The following is a 22,561-nucleotide window of genomic DNA, read 5'->3' on the forward strand; positions in this document are numbered from 1 at the left end:
TGGCGACTTTAAAAAAAAAGCCCCCTCTGAAAAAGTTTAAGCAACGCTACAAAATAATGTACTGCAACACACTGAAAGATACGAGTGCTTCCACACTTTCTATTTAATTTCTTTCTATTTTATTTTTAATGTACATGATTTTTTTATGCAATACAGTATTACAATGAATAATTTTGTGTTAAAATGGAAAATGAACAATTCAGTACCATATTCAACATGTTTAGAAAACAATAATTTTCTTCCTGAAAATTGCAAAATATGCTCAATATTTTGGGCATGCACCATTTAACTTCGGGGGGGCTGGAAGATTTTTGACAAAAAAAATCCTCCCACTACATGAGCAAAAACCAAAAGCTACATTGTACATGTACATGTAGTGCAAAAAAAAAATAGCTGGAAAAAAATGCATGCCGTGAAAAATAACTTCGTATTTGTATTTGTATATAGTACTACACACAGTAAATACTCATGTGAAACATTATTTTTTGCATTTTTTTAATTTTCAGCCAATTTGACCTCATATGAACTTGGACCTCGTATACGACCTTGAACACCATGAGGGTTCCCATAGTGCAGCTATGACTCAAGTTTGATATAAAATTGGATTGACTGAGTTTTAAATATTGGACAAGATGTAGTCGATTCCAATATTTTAAAACTCATAGTGAGACCAATAAATACTGGGCGTAAAGCATCCAATTTTATCATTATTATGTGTTGGATCCAATATTTCCACACACTTGGATTAAACAAAACATATAAATAATGGTTGCAATAGGATTTGAACTGTTCATATGTGTACATCCATTTCAAAAGTTGTCGGCTGCTACATGTGTCTCATTTCAAATAATAGCTAGGAATAAATACCCGACTCATCTCAAGTGGAGGTCAATTCAAATCATCCCCAAGTCACATGGTTAAAAAGGAAGCCCCGCCAGATCATTTCTTCTGGGGTGAACCAAACCTGCCTGGTTATCAAATTAATCAGTGACAAGGTTATCTCTGAATTTGATAGATCCTAATTGATGTTTTAATGTTATTAATTTTAATGTTATTACATCAATTAGCATCAGAAGAACTGCTCTGGCAGGGCTTCCTCTTTAAGGAATGTTCTCTGTATTCTAAACCATGTGACTTGGGATGATTTGAAGTGACCTCCACTTGTGTTGAGTCTGACATGTAGCAGCCGACAAGTGCATCGTTTTGATATGGATGTACACACATGAGATCAAAAAGCCTTACATTAATTGTTGACACACTGACACACAGACAGGACAGACACACACACACGACTCGTGATACCATAAGGTCTTTTCCTTAGGACGACCTAAAAATTAGTAGAAAACGATAAGCTATGTTAAAAATTTTTTGTCCCTAGGGGTCAAATTTCATACTACAGGGGGGGTCAAATTTACAAATGGTCAGATTTTGTCAAAAACCACGGCATGGTATACCTCTGGTAATAACGATTCAGAAAATTATAGTTTGATCTATCTGTGGCATACTGTTTCAGAGTTCAAAAAGGTCAGAATTAGGAGACGACTCACCAGCGGAACACTTTGGCATATAGTTTTTGACAAAATCTGAACAATTTTGAAATTTGGACCCTGTTATATAAAATTTGACACCTGTTCAACCCAAGGAATTTTTTTGAATATTTTAACAGAAAACGGAGATTGTCGTTTTGTACACATTTTTTTCTGATCTACAGACATTGATTAGAAGTTGATTTCTGAGGGTGCACAATTGAGTGACTCCCTCTTTTTTTTTTTAAACTACATCTGGAACATCACCCTGTGGTTGCCTAATGTAATTTGCTACATTTATAAGCATGTGATGCATGTAATGCAGCGTAGAGTCTAATGGAAGTTAATGTCCATGTATACGGGAGCGAGTTCCAGTTGTGCAGTCTTTGGGAAGAACTTCTGCTGGAAGCAATCTGTAATGATACGATGATACTTTTTGATGGTACTTTTGGGGGAGTGGATTAGGATTTCTGGTATTATCATTGGTGCTACGTTGATGGAGTTGAGGTAATTCCCTTGAGGTATTTCGCAAGCTGATATCCATTCTCCGGTTAACCGTTTTCCATGTGATGACGGTCTGAAGCCTCAGGGCTGTTTCATGGTTGGGTAATCACCTGTGTATACAGCAAAAGGAACAAAAACAATTTAGTTTCAAAGTATGAAAATCAAATTGCAGCACTCGTTTTATACAGTCTGAACAGTCGTGGCGGCATCAGATTTTTTTTTTTGCCGGAGGGGCATTTCATTAAATTTCCACAAAGGGGGGGAACTGGAGAGGAGATCTCCGACTGGGGATTACTAGTACCCCCCGGCATGCACTGCACCGCCACTGCTGAACACACAATCCCATCACATGAACAGGCAATAAATGAATTTTGTATTTGAATGATTTCTTGCCCTGTTTTGTATACGGTACACATACATTTTTAACTTCCCGACCAAAAACACGAGTTCCAAAGGAAATTCATCAGGTGGATTATTTGTGTTTAATTTGGACAACCATGTATTTACATGTACATGTAGAACTTTGTTGTTGTTGGGCTCTGTCAAGTCAACAAATTACAAAGGAAAAAACAATCATGTTGTTTACCCTTCCTACATGATGCACAGATGCAGTACATACTCTGTACTACATTACAGTTAACATGGTTAATACACCAGATTATTTTAGGATTTCACTGCATTCATAACATTTCTAATTTGCATGTACCACTCGGGGTGTCATCTCATCTCAGCTCCTATTAAAATTTTTTTTGTCAGAATTAAAAACCAACCCACAACTATTTATTCGGAAAATATTCTTTGAAGAAGAAATAATTACAACGATCGACATGAAAATACAAAGCCAACAATTACATCACAAGCATGAAGTCTACGTGCAGCAATGCTACAGCTGATTTTATCATGACGAATGATGACATAATGCACGAATATCATTCTTTGCCTGGATCCGGGAAGTCATCTCATCTCGGAAACAATAAAGGATGTACTACAAAACATCAGAATTAAAAACCAAACCACCAAGTCAAGTATTTATTCGGAAAAAAGAAGGAAATAAAATTCATATTGCGATCGACACGGCATGTGAAAATGCAATATCCACACGTACGAATGCATGCAACCAAACAGCCAAAGAAACTCTCTCTGACCCGCGTACCCGGGCTCAAACCAAGTAACAATCGAATATTTAGGTACACAAAGACTCATACTTACCAATATATCCCAAAACATTCAATCAAACTTGATATTTTCCACAATTTCATAGCAGATTCCATCATTCTGTTCTGATCACACTCGCTGTCCACTCACCACTCGTGAATCGTGACCTCGGGTTTGTTTACAACTTGGTAGCCCGATATCGATTGATCGCTGCTTTGTATACATTTGGCTGATCCCCGTTTTTTCAGCAAATTTGGCCGAAATTAGGACAACTTTCATTGACTGTTTTGCCGTCTAAACCTGAATTGTTAGTGAAAAAAATGAGCATAGACACGAAGGGGAACCACTGTGAACAAGGGATCGTCTTGATTTCACTAACGATTCAGGTTTAATGCCTATAAAGTGAGTTCAAAGATGGGGAGTTTCAGACGGGAACACACGCAAGAGAATAGGGTGTAATTTGAAACGCTTGCGAACACGCAGGAGTTTCGGAGCGAGTTCTGCTGTATGCAGGGATACTAGCGATATCTTCTCTTATTTGAACCAATCGGAGGCGCATATCAACAACGGGAATGATTGATTTTAAGCCCTAGGTAATTCCTTGCAAAATGTAGGATTAAATTTGATAAAAATTTGTAATATTTCTGATATTTTTATTTGAAATGAAGTGTTTAAGTGTTTGGCGTAAACCAACTCTAGAATAATGATGTCGCCCGTGTTATATGAGACGATAGATGCACTCCAGTGGCTAAAAACAATACCTTTATTCTCTAAATGTTAGTTGGGAAAAGTTAAACGAAGTTGAACCAAGTGCTGATGGTACCAGAGTTGTGGAAGGAGAAAGGTTTATGGAAGGAGAGGTTTGCCAATCTTTCACCAACACCATCCATGTGCATTATAATAAGTGCCAAAGAAAAACTTCCCCCTGGGCTGAATGGAAATGACCCAACAGACTGAGAGCTGATACTGGCCGATGTAAGGTGACTCCCAAAACGTGGGGCTATCTAAACACCCAATATATGACCTGCGTATGTGGAACTGAACCACAAATATTGCGATGTCCTCTATTGGAGCAAGAATGCAAAGCTGATGACTATGTACAGAACAATGACAATGCTAAGAGTTGTGTTCAGCTTTGGCTGAAACACGATATGTAACAGGCGTGGGCATGATAAGAAGAAGTAAATAAGTTGGAAAAGGATAACGGAATTTTTCACAAATCAGTAATTAAAGGAAAAATATTTAGGCAAACGCTTTAGCAGGTCTTGGAACCTTTCTTAATATTGTGCTTTTGTATTCACAAAGCATAGGATAGGTTTGACTCCAAACTACGATCCACGTCCTTTTTGTCTACGGACGAGTATTATCATTTTATGTTTAATCCTTATTATTTTGATTGCCTTGATAGACATGTAGCACTTTAGGGGCGCACCATTTGATCACCAGGGGCAGCATGGACGTTTTTTGGGAAAAAACCGCTCACCAGTGAGACGACACAAAATCGCCCACTGGTGAGTATAAATAAAATAATTCTCCGTGCCAAAGAATCTAGAGTAATAATGGATTTTTTAAAATCAAAATACAATACAAAGAACATAAGGATCGCCTTTCCATCGTTAGAAGGATATGTTTCATACAATCCGTCATTAGTCATTCTCATTCCTGTCATAAGTCAACGAACCTTTTTGCACCATGCAAACACTTTACGGTATTCCTTGCCCTCTGTATATTTATGATTATATTCATGATCAACAGAAAAATCACTTGAAAAAGCGCATTTATGGAAATTATAAGAAAAAAATTAAGATGAGAAGTGTGCGAGTAAAAGCCCCGAGCCGTCAAATGTTTCTACATATTTATATCACATATATTAAAAGACGTGTGAGTGGGTGAGAATCTAAAGTGGATGAAAAGGATGTAAAGTGTACTAGGCAAATATTCATTTAAAGTATTGTATTGTTTTTAATGTCTGTTATTAGGGTAAGTTCAGTATAATAGATAGTGAAATTATATCCGGTAGATGTATATAGGATATATATTTTGCAATACAAGCATCTTCCAAACACTTGTCTTTCCAAAACGTGTTTGATGTTTGGTATTTTTGTGACTTAAGGTAAGTGCTCCAATTTTGGTTAGATTCTGATGTTTTCTATCCTACATTAAGGCATATCTGATTCCAAAGTTAAATTGCTCAAATGAATTTAGATATTACAAAATACCCATTACATTACCACCATCCCACGCTATCTGAATGTGTTTCGTTAGCAATTTTGATAGTGGAGTACTTAGAGTACACTTCCATGCAGAAGTGAAGTTGAAATTTCCACACTTGTGTAAGTACAACTAGGTCAATTAAATGAATAGCATATAGCATTCATTTTGATTAACTTATCTCTATAGGAATGCAATGTTTGACGAGCAGAATATATTAACGAACAGCAAATATTTGTTATTTTTGCAATTTGAGCTCTCTGTTTAGATGAGTTGACATGTGTTTACATTTGATACGCCCTCTGTTGGTCTGAGATAAAAACTGCCAGGCAAAAAACAATATAGTTTACATGGAAGAAGTTGATTTTTATTCATTAACTTTGGTTTCAAAGCAAATAATACTAAAATGTTATCAAACTTGTTTACAAATGCATCAAGTTATACACATAATATCACACAAAATTTCAAAGGTTTTTAAAAGTCGAGTTCTGAAGAGATTTATGTGGTCTGCCATAGACAATCCTGTGTTATTTTGCCTGGCTTGAAACAACAGAGGGCGGTGTGAATGTAAACATGTGACATCATAGGTCAACTCACCGATACTCAAGATGCTTGAAGCGAAATTAATACCATTTGAACAATAACTTTGGCAATGTCAAATATTTACTTTTTTATTTTGCTTATCACGTGTAAATCCCTGATACGTTTTGGAACCAGATAAAAGGGAACTTCAAATTGCCTAAAATTGCCCAAAATAGCAGAAACATGAACATATTATATATAATGCACAATGTATAAAACCAATGAAGATGAAAGTAGTGAAACGGTATTGTTCTTATTGGCATTTCTCCGTTACCCATTATTAAGTGGATTGTCCATGTGTAACCCGAAGGTGAACTTAACAGCCTGGTTCTGACCCCGGGTACGTATTGTGGTGTCCGTTAACCCTAACACTGACCCATGCTTTTTGCTATCGGAAGTCAAAGAAGATCCGAATTTTTCAAGAAGAAGAAGAATTTTTGACTTGGCACCCCAGGATTCGAACCTTTGACCCCCGCATGCCAAGCACACGATCGCGGACGGTAGCTGCACGGGTTATTGCTGCCCGGCCAGCAATTCCGTGAGCATATCACACTTAGGGTGATTGCGTCATCGCAGACCCTGGGATGCATGCATGCGCATAATTTTTCATCGTGGCATACTGCAGTTACTGTCCGTTTTCCTATACACAATACACAGTGCTCTTACCATTGACGCGTGACCTATATAATAGCGTACGTTAGAAATATGGGGATTTGCCTAGTTAACGTCGCTGTGTGAAAAATAACCGGCCAATATTAAAAGTACTCTTCTAAAATTCTAGAAAATATAGTTTTGTAACATGTCCTAAAATTTTTAGCTAATTTAGATGTTTGGAAATATTCGTACTTTGGTGTTTTAGTGTATGTTATAGGTAATAGTACATTGCCTAGTTAACGTCGCTGTGTGAAAAATAACCGGCCAATATTAAAAGTACTCTTCTAAAATTCTAGAAAATATAGTTTTGTAACATGTCCTAAATTTTTAGCTAATTTAGAAGTTTGGAAATATTCGTACTTTGGTGTTTTAGGAAGGATATGTAAACGACAGATAACACCAAAAATATGAAGAAATTATTTCCAAACCGTGTTAAGTCAACAATCATTATGTTGCTCATTTTCAAGAATGCTGGTTAACAAAAAGCAGACCATTGTCTCATTTCGTGAACAAAGGTCCACATACCATTGTTTCCTTACGTTTCCTTTATAATCGGTTACCCAACTGAAGCTATAATACCAGTTCATTGCGATACCGCACATATAAAACAGACATATGTGCACAACCAGAGAATATCTGATTTAATCAGTTGAGCTGTTTTCAATGAGTGTTATCTTGGTTTAATAGCTTTTAATGGGGTTTAAGTCCTGCAAAGGTCGCGGTGAATTCTACTGTAGACATGACTGCATCATGGTATTTTGTGGTTTTTACTGGTGTTAGCGTTAAGTACTTGATAAAATGACGACACGATGTTTTTAATATTTTGATAATATACCTTACGAGCCGCTGGATGTGCATCATTTGAATTTCTCAGAGACTCTACAATAAGAAACAACACTTTCAAGGTATATGGAACTCGGCGAAGTGGCCCAAAACATTTTCTAATAGTGTTTGCCATCTTGGTGACCACAAGTGACTACGACAGACACTTGCTGACAGAGAGTCCTGAAGAAATGGAGGCTTGGATGAATACCGTATATTATATTTGGCAGCACCAATAGTACATTCCATAAATGGTTCAGTTCTCAATATCTTGTATCGCAGCCGCTACTCCTCCTTCTCTAAGACATAGTATGAACACTATTATTTTTTGTTCAGACATTTTGTATAGTGACAATGGGTGTAAAAAATCGGCTGAAGTGGAAATAGGGAAGGTTTTTTGCCCTACAAATGAATATAGATTGAACAAAGTCTATTTTCTCGCACCAATTAATAAATACACTTGACTCCGTACTTGTCATCCGTTTTAATGTACAAGTCTTTTTCTAAGTGACAGTGGTAGTACTGAGAACGAAATAGAATTAGACGTTGAAATACCTACTGCAAATGAAGAAAAGGAAGACAAAATGACAAATTCATCCCACCGTGGCAAATAATGGCAAAATGAAAATTAGCATGATTGTAGTCGTGAAAGAAGCTACTGCTCGTGAACAATAGAACAGCCGTCATTCCACATCAATTTCATCAATTTCCAATTTCATCTCCATGAGACTGGGGATTCTCTCCACTTGCCAATAGTACATCATAAAGTACCCTCAGCAGAACCACCCACAATGCAATTCGTGCATCCAAACCGAACTCCAAGTCGATACCTCGTTAAATTCATTTCAATCGATGAGGGTCATTCAAAAAGTTCTATCATTTAGATCAGTTAATTTCAGTTTAGAACAGTGCTTCAATGTAACTTAAGGAATCGGATATCAACGTTGCATAGTATTTTTGTACATATCATTAGATTTATACAATTTACTTTGCGGACTGTTAATTTTCAAAAATATCAATTTTTAATCATTTGCCATAAAATTTGCAGATACCATAACATGATTCTCATATTTCCAGCACAGAATGATTTTCAACTTTTCAAGGTGACACACGTTGACATATTTGGCTATTTACTTTACGAGCATTGCTGTATATCCTAAAGCAAGACAATATCTGTACCCTTTAGCTCTGATTTAAGAACTGATTTGTTGAAATCGGTTGAGAATTAAAGAAATGGTGATCTAAAACCCAAGGAAGGATGAAATCAAAAGTTGCACTTTAATATTCTAATCAATGGAAAGCACGGGCTAGTTTTCTTGTTCGAGAACCCGTTGTGTACAAATCAATAGTGCATGCAATGGAGCAAATGCAACTTTTGAGATCGCATCTTCCTTGGGATTTTGGATCTGCGTGACTTTATTTCTTGACCGATTTCAACGAATGAGGTATTAAATCCGAGCTAAATTTGCTGCTGGTTCTAATGTCATATATGTTTTCGTTGAGGATATGCAGGAGTGACAACAACTGGTACCTTAACTCTTTTACGATCTGTATTTCTTTTTTATTTATGTTGGATAGACCAGGGTCATCCCTCCGGTAAACTTTGGCACGCCCCAGTTCTCCATTGTGATATTGTCCCAATCTTCATTCATAACATGTCCTCCTTCATTTGAGACTCGTCTCCTCAGATTCGAAAAGAAAATCAATTTTGACGATACATTATTTCCAATGCTCTTTACAAAGCTGCATTTCATGTAGATGAGAACAATTGCTCATGGGCCGCGGTTTAAACCTCACTAGACCATCATTTATGTGTTCCCCATGATTTTCGCGTTTCTGATATTTACCCAGTCAATCTCAACTTATTTTACTAGAACAAATACCATACTAATGCACCCTTACATAACCAGCGTTTTCCTAAGAAAGATGTCAAATTGTTGTCAGATTACTTCCTTGTAATACTGTTAATAGATATCAGGTTTTTGATGCCGTGCAAAATATACTTCCTGACACCCGGACACAGACAACATATAATATATTTTGACGCATTGTGTTTAATCTGTTTATTTTGTTTCGTCTAAATACTATTCTACTGAATATATTTACATTTGTTACTCAAACAGTTGTATTTCTAGTTTAAACTAATTTAAAAACAGTCTTGGTTTTTAAACCGCTCTACTGCGTTTCCACTTTATTTGGGTCACTACATCCAGCGGCGCCACAATTTAAATCTTTATGGAAATCACGTACCATTTAGAAGTGGCAAAACAAATTGTGTTCATATCAACTTTCTTGCCTCAAGTAAGAATATAAAAAAGGTTACATGTAGAAAAAGAATCTTATTTTGCGATGGAACAAAAAAAATGTAATTTTTTCAGATATTATTAATTCATCTTTTTGGTAATTGTCTGCTAAGTTTCAACTTATCTTGAAAGCATCTTATGAGCCCAAGACGACAGGACTGTCAAGAGTGACTAATCATCAAAATATAGCGCAACGAAGGTTGAACACAAGAATATATTTGTTTTCACACTTCTTTCTTTATTAATTTTTGGTTTTTTATGCTTGAATTTATTGCACAATTGAAATATTGACAGATTAAATAGTGCATATCTGAAAACAAATCAGTTGGGTCTCTTTTTCTTAGATTCTGAATCTTTCTTTCTTTCTTTCTTTCTTTTACCAATCGTATAATGAGCCATCGTAGCCATATTCGTTTGTCAATTTTGACGAAATTTTGTTATTATGACTATTGGGGGGTGCCACAAATGTCATGTGAAAATGTCTGGCGCAAATGTCTTCTCAAGGTCATTATAGCCCAAAACGTGTTTTTCACTTAAAATGCTACTCATTCCCCATATTACATAGCACCGTGACATCACTTCCACACATGCATCGTCTATAGCAATGTGTCTAAAAGTTGTACACAGAATTGGGGTCAAAGGTCATTTCCGGCATGTAACCAAATACCTTAAATCGGCCATCGTAGCCATATGCTTTTTGCCATGTTGACCATAGTTGAGCACTAGGACCATTGGGTGGTGCCACAAATGCCATTATGATCATTTGCGGTCAAAGTTCTTCCACTTGCGGACAATGACCAAAAACGTAATTTTCACTCAAATTGACTAGGGGGGGGGGGGCTATGACCCCCATGATAGATTTGCACACAAATATGTCATCCATACAGCAAAGATATATACCCAGCAAACACAAAAACGTTTTAAATAAGTTATATTTTGGCTTTTGGTTTAGGTAAAAACGTTTTAATAACATTAAAATGTCGGGTTATATAAAGGTCATGATAACGTTTTAAAACGTTTTGTATGAAAACACACTACAACCATATTTTTAAATGTTTTCAAAAAATGTTATTGTAAACTATTTTTACAAACATTTTTGCCAAATATTGTGTCAATACTTAAATAACATTATTTTAAAATGTTTGAACCCAGCAAACACAGAAATGTTCTTAAAATGTTTTTTTCAAAACCTTTTAATAACATTTAAATGTCGGGTTATATAAAGGTCATGAAAACGTTTTTAAAACGTTATTGAAAATATTTTGGGCAAACATTTTTCGCAAAATATTTTTTCAACTCCCAAAATAACATTCTGTTTAGAATGTTTTGTATCAAGTTTTCAAGAATGTTTTTGGAATGTTATTAAAACGTTTTTATACCCTTTATATAACCCGACATTTAAACGTTTTCTGTAAAACATTTTTGTTTGCTGAGCAGTAGATTATCAAAAATGTTTTTAAGGTTATGAAAACGTTTTATACTCTTAATATACCCTTTATATAACCCGACATTTAAACGTTTTCTGACAACCTTTTATAACCATTTGCGAATGATGTCTTGCGAATTGTGTTTGCTGGGTAGTCCTTATACAAGCCCATTGTGGTTCAATGAGCCATGTATAATAATAATTGGGCTGATCATTCCTCACTTATGTGTACTTTAAAGTATACATTATAGTAAGAATAGGTATGTCCTTGCATGCAAGGCTAATATAGGTAAACAATCTTTACAGAGCCTTCCAAGGGCATCTGTGTATTTACCTAGCTGAGCCTAGGTCCTGTTTTCTATCCGATTCTTCTTCTTTCTTTCTTTACCAAATACTTTCAAAATGCTTCTGCTCCCGTAAATTACATAGTAGGCCTACAATGTCGTCACCACCATGAACCATAGGCTGGTGGTACAAATGCTGCATGAACATCTCTAGGTCAAAGGTCATAAAAAATCAACATCACTGGCTAAGGGCCGTGCTCTGTGAGCACAATGTCTAGTTATTATTATTATTATTATTATTATTATTATTATTATTATTATTATTATTATTATTATTATTATTATTATTATTATTATTATTATTATTTATTGCTATTTTGGTATGCACTGAAATTTGTTACGGTCAAATAGCTACTTTTGATTTGTAATATGTGACGTGTAATGTCAAAAGGAGACACTTTTGGGCAGGTTATTAATTTTGAGATTGTTACATATCTTAAATAAAGAGATATTTTGCTCCACAACGCCGTTTTCCCCAATGAAATCGGACATATCTAAGCAAAGATATTCGCTTCGTAAGTTATGGTATTATGAAATTGGGAGATATCGGCCTTTAAAAATATTATTGACAATGTTGAGAGTAGGAATTACCTTGAAAAATGTCTCACAAAATACAAGATGCCAGTTATATTCCGGTCTGAAACTATCAGACAATATTATAAACATTAATAACATCACAAATTCGCAACAAACCCAAATTGTGAAAAAATCACCCGGTCAGATTTTTGGCTATTTCTCCATTTACGATCCTGCCCAAAAGTGTCTCCTTTTGACATGACACGTCACATATGTCCTTGATGTAGATCTTACTGAGAATCGCTTCGCACTATATATGTCACTTGCTCTAGAGCCAACGCAGCAAACACAACACGTTTTCGACATCATTCGCAAAAGGTTATAAAAGGTTGTCAGAAAACGTTTAAATGTCGGGTTATATAAAGGGTGCATTAATGGTATAAAACGTTTTCATAACATTAAATATCATTTGTTGGTAATTTACTGCACATCAAACACAAATATTTAACAGAAAACATTTAAATTTAGGGTTATATAAAGGGTATAAAAACGTTTTAATAACATTCCAAAAACATTTTGAAAACTTGGTACAAATCATTCTAAACAGAATGTTATTTTGGGGTTGAAAAATATTTTGCAAAAAATGTTTGCCCAAAATATTTACAATAACGTTTTAAAATGTTTTCACGACCTTTATATAACCCGACATTTAAATGTTATTAAAACGTTTTGTAAAAAAAGAACATTTAAGAACATTTCTGTGTTTGCTGGGTGCAAATATTTTAACATAATGTTATTTAAGTGTTGACAAAATATTTGGCCAAAAATGTTTGCAAAAATAGTTTACAATGACATTTCGAAAATATTTTAAAAATATTGTTGTAGTGTGTTTTCATACAAAACGTTTTAAAACGATTTCATGACATTTATATAACCCGACATTTTAATGTTATTAAAACGTTTTTACCAAAAACCGAAACCCAAAATATAACTTATTTAAAACGTTTTAAAAACGTTTTTGTGTTTGCTGGGAAGGCATTGAAGCTATAGGACTTTGTTGCACATCGCAATCGGAGGGAAACGGGCCAGTTCTAAATATTACATACCTCAGTAAATTTCTTGAACTGATCAAACATATTCTTACTCACACTAATATTCCAAGACATCCGGCTTTATTGTACTCGATTTGAAAAGTTTTAGCGACATTACCGACCTTGAAAGTAGAAAATGTTTCCACACTCTTAGTAAGTCTTAAATGTGTAGAATTTAAGAAATGCCAAAACATGTGCATGATCCACTTACGACAAATGCGATGACGGCAACACGCTGGTAAGTGGCACTTACGAAAGTGTTGAACTCAACATAAAACACTGCACTAACATTTTAAATAATTTAATTCCACTAATACCGTATGCGTATCGTAAGTCAAGTAATAAAATCTGTCTCTAAAACATTTCAACATTTTAATAATTTGTCAAAGTAAAACATCAAACTCCTCTTCTGTAAAGTAATGGAAAATGCGCCTAATCTCGTGGGATGTCTATTACCTCATTATAACAAAATAGTATTTGGCTGCAATACCAATGATTTCCATAATTTCTACTTCTGTGGACAGTGCAACATTGTTTGCTTATTATCTTACTTATACAATCATGGACAAAAGTTTGGAATATTTTTTATTTTTTGTATCAAATGCAGTTTTCAATCATATCAGGAACATGTATATTGTTCTGGATTAGTGCTCAGTTGAATTTAATTGAAACATACAAATGTCTTTTGATGTTTACATCACACTGTTTGTCAATTAAAAAAAGAATTATATGAAGAAGCGCATTACAATGGGAGGATCACACAATTGAAACACTTTTTGGCGGTCTCTTTGTTTCACAAAATGAGATTAAAGACACTGTCAAACTTTATTGTTTAAACAAAAACTTAAACTCTCACTGTAACATGTTCAGATAAGTAGCTTGTTTGAGAAAACACAGTTCAATATTTGGTGTGTCCACCCCTTGCCAGCTCAAGGTCACGTACGCGACGTGGCATTCCGTCGAACTGGTTTACCAAGGTTCCTTGCAGGGTGTTTGGTTGGTTGTCCATGTTACCTAACTTGCGGGATACTTCTGTCCATAAGTTCTCTATAGGGTTCATATCCTGGTTCAAAGCCGCCAGTCCAGGTGTCCTACATTCTCATTTTCAAGGAATTCCCTCATGCGTCGGGCTCTATGCGCGGTGGTTTTGTCATCTTGGATCACGAAATTGTTCCCAAAGTCTCTTCTTGCAAACAGAAGCATAACTGTATCAAGAACATGCAGGTATCAGTCCTGGTTCATGTGTCCTTCTAGCATGTAGAGGTGTGATTTTGACCTACTGTGAAATGCTCCCATACTGTGATTTCACCACCACCTCCCTGGACTCTAGGCTGGATACAATTTCCAAGCAGGGCTTGACCAACCTGTGTTCGGACCTTGATTCGGTCATCTTGTATGTAGAGGAGGACCCGGGCCTCGTCACTGAAGATCACATTAGGATAGTGGCCTACTGTCAAATTCCTGTGTCTCTGTGACCAACGCAAGCGCGCATGCCGATGTCTTTGCAGCATTATCGGCTTTCTTATTGGTCACTTTGTGCAAAAACCTACACTAACCAGTCTATTGTTAACAAGTTTCCAGGTAACAGGCGCGTTTATGGACCTCAGCCATTCTCTTCGTTGCCGAGATGCAGGCTTTGTGCGGCCAATGGTCTAGGTGTAGTAGTTCCGGTCTCTCGACGTCTCTTCAACATTTTAGAAACTGCACCTTGTGTAATTCCTAAAACGGCTCCAATATCCTTCTGCTTGTAGCCGCGATTACGTAAGTTAAGGACGCGGGCGTATAAATCCGTGCTCAACTCGCACCCCATGATCAGAAATATCGTATACAACAGACAGATGCACCAAAGTAAAGCTGGTTTCTTCACACGTTTATGAAAAAGCCAATGTAACCTTATGAAACATATCGCTAAAATAACTGCAAAAAGGATGGCCGATGGTTCATTGGTCAGGCATAAGAAGCCATTGTCCTACATTACGCAATGTGTGATATGGAATGATACCTAAGATCTTGCCAGCCACCTACCCGTGATCTATTTTGCATAGCTGACGGGTCATTGATGGTAAGAAATCTGCACTTAAAACCAGGGCTATGCAAAAAAAAAAAATATTCCAAACTTTTGTCCATGACTGTAGTACTGTTTATATTAACATTCTGTCAGCTAAATCCCCTCTCCCTTTCTCCCTTTTTAAATTTCAAACCTGTTCTTTATCATCTTTATACTTTTGACATCAATGTCAACTGACTACCAATATAAAATATAAATGAAAATTGTGGGGGTAAATACAGTGAAAGTTTTAATTAGAACGTTTTTATTCCTACTGAACCGCACAGTCAATAAGACCTTTGATGAATACATTAATGTTATCTAGCGTATGTACACAACTTTGTGTTTGATGGATTAGCGGTCAAATCCATACGAAGATTGTTAATAGTGGCAGAAATGCTCAAGTAAATTGGCTGCCTTATTTCACTTTCAACAAGTTCATCCACTATTTGGTGCACTATGTGATTCTGTGTTAAATGGAACACACACAGCGCCACAAACCATTTCAAGAGAGCCCTGTAACATGATTTCAAGCAGTTAGAGTAAAAATAACATGAAGGAGCCTTCGTAAATGAATACTTCTTTCACCACGATCGTCATATATGAACATAGCCTCTTTTTTAAATAACGCTGTAATTAAAAACCGCGGAGATTTCGGATGGGAAAGACAAAACCGGAGATAAATACAAAAAAGGAAATAGACAGTTCTTCAAAGTTTGATCAGTTTCGAATTTTATCCAGCGTGAAAATGAAGTTCATTACTTTAAACATATCGAAAGTGACATTTCATTAAAATTGGGATTTACCAGGGGGAAATCCCGCTTGGTCAAATACGACCTTCTTGGATATTGAAGTAAATGCTATATTTCCGAACCTTGCACACTTTTTAAACTTGCGTTCTGAGCCAATACGGTCTCATTGCCAACGACGAAGTTCGATACCATCATTCAATAATAATTTTACATTATGTTGTGTAATATTAGTTTTCGTATCCCGGTACATTAGATCATTGTGATTATACACAAGTTGTTCGGCTCAAATTAAAAGGGAACATATCTGACAGTAAAATCTAACATTTTATCTTATGTAAATGTTACAATATCGTTTCAAATCTTGTGTGTCCGGCTATAAGTTTCACCATGCTTCGACGCATCGAGCTGCAATTTCGCACAGTGGTACGCACCTGCTTGCGCAAGAGTTTATTTGCATTTTGACGTTTTTGTATTTGCATAATGTTGTACAATTTAGTAGAGGTAATGTTCCGTGACCAAATCCTTGCCTGAAGGATACTGAATAATATTTGGCATGGGATGCCCCCTTCAATATGTTCAAAGTTCTGGTAATTTTGATAGGGGTCAACTAAAGTTAAAATATTCCAATCCTGTTGAAAGGTATGTTAAATTATTCGTCTGGCCATAAAGGAATCCATAAATGTAAATACATTGGTGAACTACGTTTTTAATTTTGTCGATGAAATTACCTGAAATGTCAGAAACAATAATAGGTATTCAATATGCTTTGACTATATTAGGTATTCAATATGCTTTGACTATATTTATAAATACGCACGTGACCCATGGGCTTCAGACTACTCCGAGTTCCAGGCTGAAATTAACTGGACGATGCACCTATTGAGATGACCTTTTACTTGTGAGCTGTTTCAATCAAAATAACTATAAAGTTAAATCATATCCCTGGTTAAACGAACTTTCTCCAGGTGTACTAAGTATCATTTAACATACGAGAGCCTACTTATGTATGGAGGCGTCAAATTTATATCCCAAATAAGGCGCGTTCTATATATGTCGATCTCCTGGGGTATAGAGTTTAATCAAATTAGTCTGTGATATTCTGATTGCTAAATTGTAAATTAAAATTCATGCAATAGTAAATCAAACTGAAATGATAGGTGTTTTTATAATTTTGTCTTGATAGCGGCACTGAGTGGAATGTTGTTATACCTAAGAAAGTACACTAATGTTCAAGCGGTGTGTACGCACACGGATTCATTCTACATGCAGACAATTTTCAATTACAGGTATGTAGGAGACAGAAACATTACTATGAAAACAAATTCCTGTATTTTACATACCATGAATTACATGAACATGATTATCTCGCCGCAGGCCGACCAATCGTGACACTAATCTCTGTTGAAAAGACGTGACAGTGACTATGAGTCGACACATTGGCCATGTTCATTGTTCTAACAGGATCAAATGGAAAATATCGAATTTGGTTTCATTAAAGATACTGCATGAAAGTTCAATTATGATGGATGGATATATCGGATCATACGTCTCTCACGCCCTCAGGGACAACCAACCCTTTGGTGAGTAAAATTACACTGGTTTTAACAAGAGATGCTGACTGAGTGAGTGAGAGTTCCCCTCGTTCGTGAATGTAATCGCTGGTTTGATCGACAAAAGCGCCGATCTCTCAAGTATAATAAAGGATTTGATGTGAGGATACATTGGAATATATTCTTCTGTTATCAAGATGCCTCGTCTAAAACAAAAAGTCAGGGTAAGTTAAATTATTGAATATAAATTTATTCAGTCTGAGAATGAACCGTTTTATATTTAATTAGTTACTCCCTATTCTAGAAAAATACAAAACTAATGTTTTGCCAAATGAAATATAGCTGAATCATAATCCTTTGGCTGTAAATAAGAATTTTAACATTTGGTATGCGTTCTAATTTTTAAATAACGTAAAATAATAAAATGCCAAATGCTATGTATGTAGGATTTTGCTATGTATCATTTGGCAAAGGGGGAGAATATTTTTTAATACTTGAAGGCCCATTCAGTGATTTGCTCATCCGGACGATCGTAAAAATCATCAAAATTCAGATTTTGGTACCTTTGTCATTGTCATAGATGTGCTAACATAGCCTGCGAATGGTTCAGCCGAAAGCCGTGTATTTAAGACAAAATAAGACATTTTACACGAATCTGTCATTTAGATACTGACAGTGTTTAAATTAGCTACATGTATTTGAATGGGGTTTTAACTTCGTCAGTACTGCTGTTTTTTTTCGTTTTTTGACAAATTTGTCATTTCCAAAATACCAAAAGACAATTTGAATGACTTATCCTTCACTTTTAAGCAATTTATAAACAATTTTAATTTTTTTACACTTGCGCTGGGATCACTGAATGGGCCTTTAACTAAAATTAAAATTAACATAAACGAAGATTAAATTTCAGGATTTTCACCTTTGGATTTTGTATGCACAATATGGTTGTGATTAATATTATGTAGTGTAGACAAAATTGCGAAAAAGTGATATAGGACATAGAAATTTGAAGAAATGGGCTGATCAGTCTTATGCCATAGTAAAACAAAATATTTCTCCATACGCACTGCTTAAGTAGTCCATGTGCGCTACACGTAAACCCAATATTATACAAATATGCTTATAACACCATGATGATCAATAAAAAAACGACTGTAATTAAGCAACTGATGTAAAGCATGGCCCCGATGTCTGACAACCTTAATAAAGTAAGAAATTGCTAGTCAATTACAAACACACAAGTTATATACCCTGGTACAAAGTACGCCTTAGCAAAGTATGATTCACAGCATCCCAAAATGGCTTGCTTTCAAAAAGGTATAGTTATTACACGCATTGTACATTTTTGGAAAGTACAATATTGATGTGATTAGAAAAAAGTCAGGTGGGTGTTTTTAGAATACTCGAAAGAATACTCTAATTGCATCGAAGACTCATCGAATGTATTTCCCAAAGTAAACATCTCAAAAAAAGTAACTAACCCCCCTTAAACAATGGCCATTATTCAAAATGGGGCTATTGTATTGTAAATCTGAAAAATGCGTTGGAAGCAGAATTTATTGCTGCGCATTTTGACACCTCATTTGATACGATAGCCCAGAAAACAATAAAACACCGGTAAATTTAATGTAGCGAGGTCCTGATTTGAAAGTTGCACTTACATACAAATTTTTACAATACAAAACCACTCAGATATCATTACACCGGTTTCCTTCCATTACACTGAATGCAAAATCAATAGAATTTACTGCAACTTTCAGATCTTGGGGTACATTGATTTAAATGTACGCTGTGACGTCAATATTTAGTTAATTGCTACAAATGAGGTGTCAAAATGTGCAGAAATAAATTCTCCTTCCAAAGCATTTTACAGATTTGTATAATACAATCACCCGTTTTTGAATAATGGTCATTATTTAAGGGGGGTCAGTTACTTTTTTTGAGATGTTTACATTGCATTTTTCATACTATAAAAGCATTGCGTAAATTATGGAGCATACGTTGAAATGCCAATAGTTAGTGATGGAATATTACATACAATGTAATTCAGAATAATTTTTATAAGCAAACGCTATTAAAGGTCTTGGTACCTTTCTTAAATATCGTGTCTTTGCCAGCAGAACGTATAGGATGTGTTTGAGTCCAAATTTCCATCTACGTAAATGTCTAATGATATTAGTGTCAGGATTAGTGTGAGGATTATCAGCTTATACGTTATTGTCGTGATTGTTTTGAATGCCTAATTAATAGAGGCTTAATTGTAGCCCTTAAACTTAGTATTTGATATAGTGTCAATAGAGTCATGCTGATATGATTTATTTCATGTTGATGTTGGTTCTCGGTGACAAAAAAAATTATTGTTAGTGATATGTATTTTCTTTATCATAAAAAAGATGAATACATGGGTAATCGTCAACATCTGCAAATGCGTTGTTTACACTTCCATCTTAGCGGAACACTTACCAGGAAGATAAACAAGCCGGAAAATTGAAAACGAATGTAAGAAATGAGATACCATAGGCAGTGTGCGTTGATACCACTGTGGGAGAAAACATGCCGTTTATCATTAAACGCAACTGCATGCATTAACGCTAATTCTACCAACGACGCTATAAATTGGTCATCAATCTTTGGTCTTACATTAACGACGAAAACAATATATAGTACAGCGTATTTATTTTGTAACAGTAATGTCTGCTGGATCTTCTCTACGCTCGTGTCCTATAGCAGTTCTTGTTAAAGGGGCTTTAAGACCAAGTTCGACCTACCTGCGACATCCTTGAGTTATGAGCAAAAAGCAAAAGCGGAGGTGGTCAAAGAGTTTTCTATACATCTGTTCAAAATGAAAATGTTCCGATTTCAACAATGGATTATCAGTCAAAGGCTGATGTGAAGACAGTACAGTGGAATAATAAATAATTTGTTAGAACTTAAACATTATTGGACATATAATGGGAATAGATTAAATAACATGGACATGTTACATCGAATATTTTACGTTGAATAAAAAAGTGCAGGGTCACTCATATCTCTCATGGAATAGTTTTAAATTGTTAACAAAGTTAAATAATCAAATCAAACAAAAATAGTTCACAGAGCATCTTGCGAATGGTAGTGAGCTTTAGCAAAAATTGCATTGCTCAATTCATAGTGAGCGTGTAGAATAATTCAAATATCACAGATATATTTTTTTAGGTCCTGTGGTTCTTGAGTTATGTTGTAAAGAGGGCTGAAACAGCAACATTTTTGTAAAACGTACATAACTCATTAACAACAATAAATTAAGCAACTTTTCAAAGTATATGATTTGTAGAATGAACTTTTGCAAAACACCAAAGTGTTATTTGTCAATAATATATTGATTCAGATAATGAAAATCGAGTTTATTGGTTGCTTCGACCAACAATACCTCGTAAACCCTTAAGTTAAGTTTAGATTTAGGGTGTACATTTCACAACAATGTATCTCCTTTCTGGTGTCGTTCATGTTTCGCAAATACGCCCACAACAACTCTATATTTAAAGTGTTTAACGCATCTTGGCCTTGGAATATAGTTTCCAGAATCCAATTAACTCTCGGCCGATAGGTTGTTGATCTTCAATTAAGAATAGTTCTCCAAAAGATCAACAATCACGTGTCAAGTCGTATCAGATAGTGTTTTTATTATTTGAAATACAGAAGTGGCAAGGACATATAAAAGTATGTGTCTTACAAAGGTCAATTTTCACGGATGTCGTTTTAAGTTAAAATCTCTAACATTTCTATTCCATAAATGATAAATCGATTTAATTCAATTGGATTGGATTATTTGGAAGTAGCTACACGCCATTATTAAGAGTTTCGTTGTTAATTGGTACTTAGAGCAGGTGTCACGGGAGAAGTCATGTCCATCAAGCATGTCCAGAGAGACCAGAAATATTCCAATAATATGAGATTACCTGTTAATTTAATATAGATAAATATATAAAACAAAACACTACACTTTAATAAAAACGTTTCTTGAAAAACTGTGAGAGATGTCACTAAGATGGGTGTGTTTTAGTGACAATATTTTGAACTTTTCGGTAAAAATTAAAGTAGACAATATAGTTAAGAGAAATTGTGAAATTGACCTCCAGAACCTGGTTCAGCACCAAAGATTGAAAAAGGTAACTATTGTGTGGATACATATTTCTAGTTGTCCCAGTATCAACAATAAACATCATAGCCGCCTGGCCGGGAGGCCCGAGGCCGGAGACTCCCATACGGTGACTAAACACTCCAAATGAGTTCCAATATAGAAGGGCCCCACAGGGCAAGAAAGCACAGTGACCTTGACACAATAGAAATGTGAGGATATAAAGATCCTCACATTTATTTACTATCCTCACATTGTACATATAGTATAGAATAATGTCCTCACTTATATTGGTTTACAAATATATAAACTTGGCAGAGAAACAGCAGAACGGAGTTAAGATGGAATTGAGTTCCAGAGTGCAGGTGCGGTGAGAGAAAAACTCTTTTCGAAAGCTGATTTCAGGTCTTTAGGGTTGATTTTTGGTACAGAGAGACGTGTAGTGTCGCGTGTCGGTTGCATAACGCAAGCCGGGACGGGATTGATTGTACAATGATATCGATTTAACAAGATATTGGTCCATATTCATGCCAACCTTTTTAACACATAAAGCATGCTTTTATATACAATTACATGCTTCATTAAGAAAGAGACGGATCCGAGTAAGTAACATGTGATGTTCTTGGAAAATGAAGTTATCTGCGGCAATATACTCATACATGTCATACCATCATCAAAGATAACGCCCAGGTTTCTGACACTAGTTTAGGGGTGGACGATGTCATCTCCAATGCGAAGGCATACATGAGGCATTTGGCGTTTGAAGTTAGGTGATGATATAACCAAGAATTCTGTCTTGTCGATGTTTAATTTTAAGAAATTAAATGTCATCCATATTCTGATTTCTTTGATACACAATGTCATTGATGACAAAACAGTTTCAATTAATGATAGGTTAGTTAGATGGCTCAAACATGTGTGGATACCTAAGGCGTTTTATAAAATCGCACGATTCCACGGT

General features: G+C 35.4%; 1 protein-coding gene across 1 annotated transcript in view; it reads left to right on the forward strand.

Moving 5' to 3' along the window:
- Positions 1–17,665: 17,665 nt before the first annotated feature.
- LOC140158959 (uncharacterized) overlaps positions 17,666–22,561 on the forward strand; it is a 201,847-nt gene continuing 196,951 nt past the window's right edge. The window contains exon 1 of the mRNA XM_072182253.1: positions 17,666–17,707. Within this exon, the coding sequence (XP_072038354.1) occupies positions 17,681–17,707 (27 nt within the window). The 5' untranslated portion in view covers positions 17,666–17,680. The remainder of the gene's footprint in view (positions 17,708–22,561) is intronic.

The sequence above is a fragment of the Amphiura filiformis genome, chromosome 8 (assembly GCF_039555335.1).
Source record: "Amphiura filiformis chromosome 8, Afil_fr2py, whole genome shotgun sequence".
NCBI classification, from domain to species: Eukaryota; Metazoa; Echinodermata; class Ophiuroidea; order Amphilepidida; family Amphiuridae; genus Amphiura; species Amphiura filiformis.